This window comes from Miscanthus floridulus, chromosome 8, assembly GCF_019320115.1.
Source record: "Miscanthus floridulus cultivar M001 chromosome 8, ASM1932011v1, whole genome shotgun sequence".
NCBI classification, from domain to species: domain Eukaryota; kingdom Viridiplantae; phylum Streptophyta; class Magnoliopsida; order Poales; family Poaceae; genus Miscanthus; species Miscanthus floridulus.
In genome coordinates this window covers 163,483,241-163,493,028 of record NC_089587.1, presented here as the reverse complement: position 1 = coordinate 163,493,028, position 9,788 = coordinate 163,483,241, and the positions used below count along the sequence as shown (strand labels likewise).

Here is a 9,788-nt window from a genome sequence, read left to right as displayed (position 1 = left end):
GTGTGGTGTCGACCTTCCCAATGATGAAGCCCTTCTCAATGAGGAAGTCCCGAAGGCGCTCATACCAAGCTCTTGGGGCTTGCTTAAGTCCATATAATGCCTTGGACAACCTATAAACATGATTAGGATATCTAGGGTCTTCAAACCCAGGAGGTTGATCAACATAGACTAGTTCATTAATAAAGCTATTTAAAAATGCACTTTTCACATCCATTTGATATAATTTCATCTCATGATGTGATGCATATGCAAGGAGGATATGAATGGCTTCTAATCTTGCAACCGGTGCAAAGGTCTCTCCAAAATCCAAACCTTCAACTTGAGAGAACCCCTTTGCAACTAGTCTTGCCTTGTTCCTCACAACAACACCTTGATCATCTTGCTTGTTTCGGAACACCCACTTTGTTCCAATGACTCTTGCACCTTTTGGCCGCTCTTCAAGAGTCCACACTTCATTGCAAGTGAAGTTGTTCAACTCTTCATGCATGGCATTTATCTAATCCGGATCTTGAAGAGCTTCTTCAACCTTAGTAGGCTCAAAGCAAGAGACAAAAGAGTGATGAGCAATAAATGAAGCAAGTTTTTGTGAATGAGTCATTACACCCTTTGATGGACTCCCTATGATGAGATCTTGTGGATGATCTTGTAGTAGAGGTGTATTTCTTCTATTGACCACTTGAGGAGGAGGTTGTGGAGCATCAATATCTTGTGCTTGTACCACCATTTGCTCATGGGACACATGAGTGTCTTCATTTTCTACTCTTCCACCTTTTTCATCATCTTGTGGTACACTTGATGAAGAGGGTGGATCAATCACTTGTACATCATCTTCGTCATCTTTAGGCTTGATGTCTCCAACCGGAATGTTCTTCATAGCCTCCCTCAATGGTTCATCACCTACATCATCAAGATTCTCATGTGCTCGTTGGGAGCCGTTAGATTCATCAAATTCCACATCATATGTTTCTTCAACCAAGCCGGTGGCATAATTAAATACTCTATATGATTTGGACTTTGATGAGTAACCAACAAGAAAATCAATATCACAACGTCTTTGGAACTTCCCTAGGTGTTGCCGCTTCTTGTAGATGTAGCATTTGCAACCAAACACCCTAAAGAAGGAGACGTCTGGCTTCTTCCCATTGAGCAACTCATAAGGTGTCTTGCCAAGGAACTTTTGAAGGAATAGGCGGTTGGATGCATAGCATACGGTGTTGATTGCTTCCGCCCATAGAGCTTCGGGGGTGTTGTACTCATCAAGCATTGTTCTTGTAAGAGTGATCAATGTCCGGTTCTTCCTCTCAACTACACCATTTTATTGAGGAGTATATGTTGTGGAGACCTCATGTTTGATTCCAACTTTATCACAATAGGCTTCTATGTTTGTGTTGTCAAAATTTTTCTCATTGTCACTTCTAATCTTTTTGAGCTTCACTTCAAATTCATTTTGAGCTCTCTTGGCAAACTTCTTGAAGCAAGATGCAACTTCGGATTTGTCATGAAGGAAGAATACCCATGTATACCTTGAATAATCATCAACAATTACAAGACAATAAAGATTTCCTCCCAAACTCTTGTATGTTATTGGTCCAAATAAATTCATGTGAAGGAGTTCTAGCACTCTTGTGGTTGACATGAAAGCTTTGGTTGGATGAGTATTTGCAACTTGCTTGCTGGCTTGACATGCACTACAAAGCTTGTCTTTCTCAAACTTCACATCCTTCAAACCTCTCACCAAATCATTCTTCATTAGCTTCTTGAGTGAGCTCATCTCAACATGAGCAAGTCTTCTATGCCATAACCACCCAAGTGTTGTTTTGGTGAATAGGCAAGTCTTCAAGTTTGCATCTTCGGAGGTGAAGTCCACTAGATATAGGTTGTTGTATCTAAATCCTTTGAATATCACTTGTTCATCATCCTTCTTAGATACAACAACTTCCTTCTCGGTAAACAAGCATTGGAAGCCAAGATCACACAATTGCCCAACCGATAGCAAGTTGAAGCTCAATGAAGCAACATATAGCACATTGGAGATTGAATGATCATTTCATATTGCCACTTTGCCCAATCCTTTAACCTTGCCCTTTGAATTATCCCCAAATGTGATTCTTTCTTGTCCATCTACTTCTTTGTCTTGTGAGGTGAACATACGAGGATCACTGGTCATATGTTGTGTGCAACCACTATCAATAACCCAATGACTTCCACCGGTCTTGTAGTTTACCTACACACAAGAGATCAAGCTTTAGGAACCCAAACTTGTTGAGGGCCCTTCACCTTCTCAACAAGTGACTTTGCAACCCAAATTTTCTTAGGCCTATTCGTATTTGGAGGTCCTAAGAACATCATTTTCATCTTTTCACTAGAATCCTTTCTAAGCATGTAGTGAGCATTGAAGGCAAAGGGTCTAGCATGCTTGGGCAAGGGTTGTGGTGGTGGAGTTTGGCACTCATGAGCAAAATGGCCTTCTTGTCCACACTCAAAGCATCTCTTTGGCTTTGGCTTTGGCTTTGATTGTTGTTGTTGAGCTTGAGCCTTCTTCTTCTCTTGATTTGCCATGTACCCAATGCCACTTCTATCCATCTTCATGATGGTGTTCATTAGGAGCTCACTTTGAAGATACTTGCCTCTAGTGAACTTGCTCAATTCAATCTTAAGATGCTCTTTTTCCAACTTGAGCTTCTTGTTCTCTTCCTTGAGTACATCACTACTTTTATCTTCCTTGAGTGCAACATTGTTTTTCTCTTCCTTGAGTTTCTTATTTTCTTCTTTTAGCTTCTCATTTTCAAGAATTAAGTCACCATCATGATCAAGGGTTTCTAGCACAATGGTGTTGTGGATTTTGAACTCTTCAAACTCTTTCTTGAGCTTTTCATTGTCATGCTTAAGCTTGACATACTCATCATAGTCATTGCACTCAACCACTTGCTTGCCTTTGCCACTAGATCCTTGCTCAATGCTCTCATCAATTAAATCATCACATGATGTAGCTATATCAATCTTAACAACATCGTTAGTAGCATCATGTGGCTCATTGGGTAAAAATTCTTGAGCAATAACAAGATTGTCATGATTAATCTTGAGAGTAGTATATTCATCTTTTAGCTTATTATGGCTAGTGATGAGCTCTTTGTGTACCCACTCAAGTTTATCATGTTTATCTTTAAGCTCTTTCTTAGAAGATTTGAGCTCCTTGAGTTTGGATGACATAGCATCATTTGCTTCTCTAAGCTCAACACTAGCCTTTTCAGCTATGTCATATTTAGCTAAAAGAGAATCATTCTTAATCTCAAGCTTTTTATTTTTAGCTCTAGTCTTTATAATGATCTTAGTGTATTTCTTTAGCAATTTAGCAAGATCATCATAAGTAGGTGACTCGTATTCATCATCATCACTATCACTATCACTATCACTATCATCATTATGAGCATGATCATCACCACTACTATCATCATCATGTGATACCTTTCGTTCACCTTTGGCAATAAGGCATAGGTGTGTAGAGGATGATGGTGGTGGTGGCGGTGAAGATGATGAAGAATCAATAACAATAGCGGCCACCTTCTCATCATCACTATCATCATCGGATGATCCACTAGATGAATCAATGTCCGTGAGCCAATCACCGACGATGTAAGCCTTTCCACTCTTCTTCTTATGGAAGTTCTTCTTCTTGCCATCTCTCTTCTTGTATGGCTTGTTCTTTTTCTTTTCATCTTCATCTTCATTGCATGAGTCATCTTTCTTGCCCTTATTCTTGTTCTTGAACTTGTCTTTCTTGGGCTTTGTACATTGGTGAGCTAGATGACCAAGTTCTCCACAATTATAGCCATCCATCTCAGAGATTGGCTTCCTTCTAGAGCTTGTGAAGAACTTCTTCTTCTTGCCATCAAACTTGATGCCACTCTTGTTGAGCTTCTTTAGCATCTTGGCGGTTTTCTTCACCATGAGAGCAAGGCTTTCATCATCAACTTCATCATCACTTGAGCTCTCATACTCAAGCCTTGCTTTGTCCTTCTCTTGGCTAGCTTTGAATGCTAAGTCTTTTTCTTTCTTCTTTGTAGAGGATGAGCTATCTTGAGGTGTGATGTGCATGTACATCTCATGAACATTGATCTTTCCCAAGATTTGTGTTGGTGTAGCGGTGGAAAGATCACCTTGATATAGCACGGTCACAATATGCCCATATTTGTTAATGGGGAGGACACTCAATATCTTTCTTACAACATCGGATGGTTGCAATTGAGTGAGTCCAAGCCCATTAACTTCCTCTACAAGAACATTCAAACGTGAATACATCTCATTAGCACATTTTTTAGGAAGCATTTCAAAAGAGTTAAGCTTCTTCATGACAAGATGATAGCGTTCCTCACGCTCACACTTTATTCCCTCATGGAGCGCACAAATGCCCGACCATAGTGCATGGGCGTTTTTGTGGTTCCTCGCCCGATTGAACACATCTTTGCAAAGGCCTCTAAAAATGGTGTTTCGAGCCTTTGCATTCCAATTCTCATAATTCACCACATTGCCTTGTAGGTGAGTAGCATCCTAAGGTTTTGGGAAGCCTTGTGAGGCGGCTCTAAGAATACCAATATCTAGAGCTTCCAAATACGCCTTCATACGAATTTTCCAATAAGGAAAATAATCTCCCTCAAAGATAGAAGGAGGTTCATCCCCATGAGGCATCTTGCTCTAGGCGGTTAAGCCTAAAAACGTGAGCACGAGGCTCTGATACCAATTGAAAGGATCAAGATGCCCAAGAGGGGGGTGAATTGGGCTAATTCTAATTTTTTTTGCAATAATTAAATCCTACGGTTAGCCCAATTAACCCCTTGTGCCTATAAAGTATTTCTAAGTGTTCTACCACACAAAAGACTTGCAACCTAAATTCCAATCCTACTCTAGCATGGCAATTCTATGAATGTAAAGACAAGTATTGAATTGCTCAAAGTAAATGCTCTAAGTAAATGCTCAAAGTAAATGGAGAGAGAGAGAGGAACGCGGCGATGTTTTGCCGAGGTATCGGAGAGTCGTCACTCCCCACTAGTCCTCGTTGGAGCACCCGCGCAAGGGTGTAGCTCCTCCTTGATCCGCACAAAGATCAAGTGCTCTCTATGGGTTGATTCTTCGACACTCCGTCGCGGTGAATCACCCACAACCGCTCACAACTTGAGTTGGGTCATCCACAAGCTCTCCGGATGATCACCAAGCTCTCAATCACCACCAAGCCGTCTAGATGATGGCGATCACCAAGATTAACAAGCACGAACTCTCACTTGACCACGACAAGCCTAATGAGAAGGGTGGATGCACATTTTGCTACTCTTGATCTCACTAATGAGGGCTCTCTTTGGGATTCTCAAATCTCAATCACCTCACTAGGACCTTGCTCTTCTTGGCACTCTCTAAGGTGTTTCTCAGCTGTTAAAATGAGCAAAAGTACCCCCACATACGAGTGGAGGTTGTATTTATAACATGGGCTGAAAAATGAACCGTTATGTGCCTCTGCGGGGTGATCGGACGCTCCAGTCATGTTGACCGGACGCTCCGGTCCGTATACCCCAAACTCCAGTGTTTGCAGTGTGACCGGACGCTGGCCAGCGTCCGGTCAGCACTGACTGGACATGTCCGGTCACGATTTTTCCCTCTCTGGAACCTTACTGGAGTCGACTGGACGCTGTCTCTCAGCGTCCGGTCACTTGACCTCTCAGCGTCCGGTCAAACCAGACGCAATCACCTTGGTCAAATGAACTGACCGAATCTTGAGCCAGCGTCCGGTCAGTATTTGACCCTCCATTCACTTCCAACTCTCGATCATGTGTGAATGAAGTTTGCTCCATTGGATCTAAGGGCTGTTTTGGAGCTACCTAGTGCTAGTTTTAACAAGTGTGCACCACACCTAACTCACAAGACTCACCTAGGTCAAGCTACCCATCCATACCCCCCTTAATAGTACGGCCAAAGGAAAAACAAAGTCCTAAACTACTCTAAGTGTCTCTCCAACTCCAATCGACACTTAGAACTAGTCCATCCTTAACCTTGTCGTCCATCCTTTGAAAACCGAAACGATTTCCATCGTAGGGGTATGACCACCTCGATTGCCCAATCGATCTCTATTACCATGACCTAACTTAATTGCCACTGCAAAACACACGTTAGTTATAGTAATCTTGTATTGTCATTAATCACCGAAACCCAACTAGGGGCCTAGATGCTTTCAACCGGTTTCCTTTTATGAATCGGTCATTGTCAGTTGTGCTACATATTGTTCTAGTTTGTCAGATGGAAGTGTTGTACAGAATTAATCAACAGCTTACTTAGAGTTTGAGTTCCTTTTTAATTGGCACGAACAAGTGATTGTAGTACATCAGTTTCTGAAACCTGCGTTTATCCTGTGCAGACTGACAAGGCATCCATGCTTGAAGAGATAACCGAATACGTCAAATTTCTCCAGCTGCAAGTGAAGGTTCGCTCACCACCACAACCATTCCTCTGTTCCATGCTGTCTGGCTTACCATCTTCTCGTCTGCTGATCTGTATTGCCTGTCTTTGATTGAAGGTTCTCAGCATGAGCAGGCTGGGCACGACGGAAGCCGTTGTCCCGCTCCTGATGGAGTCCCAGACTGAGGTAAATCACATCACGCGAGCCTGAATGAACTCAGAATACATTGTGCATGCTTCTTGTGACTGGGCTGCTGCTGGCAATGCAGAGCTCCGGTGGCCTTCTCCTGTCCCTGAGGTCAGGCTTAGGCTCAGGCAGGCAGCGGGCAGGCAGAGGCAGCCTGTCGTCGTCTGAGGCCCAGGACGGTGCGGCGTTCGAGCACGAGGTGGCGCAGCTGATAGGAGCAGCAATGAAAGAGCTAAGAGCTGCTCATTTTCAATGGTAGCAACATCGATGTAGTTGTCAACATAGTAGTGCAATAGTTATCAGTAGTGAAATTCATGAACTGCTGAGATGAGATGGTAATGCTTTTGAATGTATTGATGTCGGAACATTTGGACATCATCTACATGTAGCATGGATGCTATGAATGAATGTGCTGAACATTTAGACTCCATCTTTATATGTTGTGATGAAATTATTGTATGGACAGTTCATATTTTAATATGTTGTTGCTACTGTTTCCAAATAATTATTGTATCAAATTTGCTGCATAGCTAAGTGTATATTATTCTGTCGGTGGTCTGTTAACACCTGACAGAAAAATACAATTTTTCCGTGCGTTCACCTAACCCGACAGAAAAATACAATTTTTTCCTATGAGTGCACCTCTGCAACTCTGACGGGACAACACTAACAGAAAAATGATTTTTCTGTCGGGTTTTTTTTCTGTGAGGAATAATGCACAGAAATTCACCCACAGAAAAATTGTTTCTGACGACGAACACACAGAACAATTGAATTTGTCTGTTATTATATTTCCGTGTGTATTTTTCTAAGGGTACACCGTCAGAAAAATATTTTTCTGACGGTATTCGTATTTTTCTGTATGTTTTCGCACACACAGAAGAATGCGAGTTTCCAGTAGTGGCAGAGGCCCAGGTCAGCCATTTTGTACCTACCTGTGGGTGAATGAAGGGTGTGTGGATCGACTTGGCCACTTGTAGAGAGTAGTCATTGGGCTCTGCCAACTACTAGTAGAGCACATGAACAATGATGCCAATCTTCTTCAGCCAAAAGTTTAGGCCAGTTCAGCCAAGAAATGATTTTGGCAATGCCAAGTTTGCGTTGCAGTTCCCGATTGGGGGCAGGCAATGGCCAAATGATGGCGAGGAGATGGCCCCTTGTGTTGCCTGTGATGGCGATGGCAATGGCGATGGCAAGAGGAGAAGGCGAAAAGGAGAGGCGGAGGGTGATCGGTGTGCCACTGCAGCATCCCCCATTTCGTCCGAGCAATGCAATGCAATGCAACGAGGTCAAGTCCGGCCGGCCGGGCGCCTCACACGTGGTACTCGTGCGACATGGAAAAGAGCTTTGTGCGCCAGGCAGCTATGCATTAGCATTATTATAGGAGAAGCATGGTCTTATTGTCTCAAACAACATATAAAGTTATTGTGAGGCCATTGCCGGAGCCGAAAGACGAATTTGTGGCTTCTCTGCAGGAGCAGGACGAGTGTTCGGCATTTTCTCGGTCATGCGGACGGCAGACTTGTCAACTAGTGTTGGGGAGTTGCTGCGAGCCAAAAAAGCATGTGCTCGCTGCTGCCTTTGTTTTCTTTCCTGGCAAATGCAGCAGCCAGATCTGGAACGTTATATCACCCTTCACCATTTACCCTTTATACACAGTTTATTAAACGTTGTACGCTATTTTCGTTTAGTCCATCGTTTATCCTGTGTAAACGGTCTTTCAAACCAAATAATAGCTAAATAAATAGGAAGTGATCAACTGTTTACTATTTAGTGTTTAAGAAAACACTATATATATATATATATATATATATATATATATATATATATATATATATATATATATATATATATATATATATATATACTGTTATGCAGCTGGCCATAGAATAACTTATTCTGTGGTCACTTTAATAAATAATAGTAAGGCATGTTGTAAAAAATATAGTAAAAAGGTATAGCTACGGTCAACGTCCAAACAGCTCAATTTTTATCACTAGAGAACCATGCACTAACTGTTCACCCAATATGACTGAAAAGAACACCCATTTTCTTCACTCATGGAGTGAAAAAAAAATCTGAAAGGAACTTCACAATTCCTGAAAAAAAAATGTTCTAAATAAGTAGTCTATCTTCTCTTTCATGGAGAAAAACAAGGTGGTGGCCGGTTGCTCAAACCCGTTCGGCTTACCCCATATTCGGCTTGTTTTTTCAGCCGAAATAGTATTTTTCTCTCACAACAATTCAGCCAGAACAATGTTTTTCAGCCAGTTTCAGCCAAGATTCAGCAAGCCGAACAGGACTGTACTGGTGTGTTTTGGTGAACATATATAGCGCTTGTGTCATATATATTTGTCCAGATAGGTTCACAAGATTTATATCGAAGAAAGATCTGATCTCACTAAAGCTTATCCGAACAGTGTGTGCACAAGTGGATAGTCATTCATCCAGGCTCCAGGAGGGCACTGAGGCGCATGATGTATAGTGGCGAATGGAGATGGAATCTCAATCTTTCATATCCACGCACATCTGGACTTTACCATGCTAAAAATCCTTCATGTGCGCTTTCACTTGCCCTGTTTTAGATTCTTCCGATCACACAAGATAGCTGTGCTAATCCGTGCCAGTGCCAGATAGATCATATCTCTTGTTTGCTCTTTTCTTTCACTGTACCAAGGATGGCATATACACATGACCTTTTTCTTTCTTTCTGAGAAAATATTAGAGCACAAAGTTGACTTGCGATTATGTTCAGAAAATTGTTCTCTCATGAATCTTGCATGCATTATGTCAGCCATGGAATAATCCATTTAATTTCTAATGTGACGTCCGTCGTCCCTAGGTATATATGTATAGCAAATCTCCGCCTACCGGCCGCTGTAGTCGACTATATATAGCTATTTTAAGCAGTGGTGGCAGCTATTTGGACATGTAGCATGCTATAGCTGCCTATTAACTTAGGAAAACGAACCTCTGTCGCTAAATATCCATAGCCGAAGACATATCGTGCTGTTGTGTTCATACGTTTTTCTTTTTGCCACTGTTATATAGTAGAATATACATACCTACGTTATTCTCAGATATGCTAGCCTAATAGTAGTGACGTGGTCCATGCTTGGAAAATTTGACTTTAGATATAACCCAAAATATCACTTATTTA

The 9,788-nt window shown here is 41.8% G+C and overlaps 1 protein-coding gene across 1 annotated transcript; it reads left to right on the top strand.

The window, feature by feature from the left end:
* Positions 1–6,282: 6,282 nt before the first annotated feature.
* LOC136470106 (bHLH transcription factor RHL1-like) lies at positions 6,283–6,887 on the top strand. The gene is made up of 4 exons (XM_066468065.1): positions 6,283–6,288; positions 6,401–6,466; positions 6,560–6,628; positions 6,711–6,887. Exons 1-4 carry the CDS (start codon positions 6,283–6,285, stop codon positions 6,885–6,887), a joined length of 318 nt encoding a protein of 105 aa, XP_066324162.1.
* Positions 6,888–9,788: the final 2,901 nt, after the last annotated feature.

Excerpts from the sequence above, each read along its gene's own strand:
- LOC136470106 (XM_066468065.1), top strand. Across the intron at positions 6,467-6,559 it reads TTCTCCAGCTGCAAGTGAAG|GTTCTCAGCATGAGCAGGCT; the intron begins GTTCGCTCACCA and ends CTTTGATTGAAG. Across the intron at positions 6,629-6,710 it reads TGATGGAGTCCCAGACTGAG|AGCTCCGGTGGCCTTCTCCT; the intron begins GTAAATCACATC and ends CTGGCAATGCAG.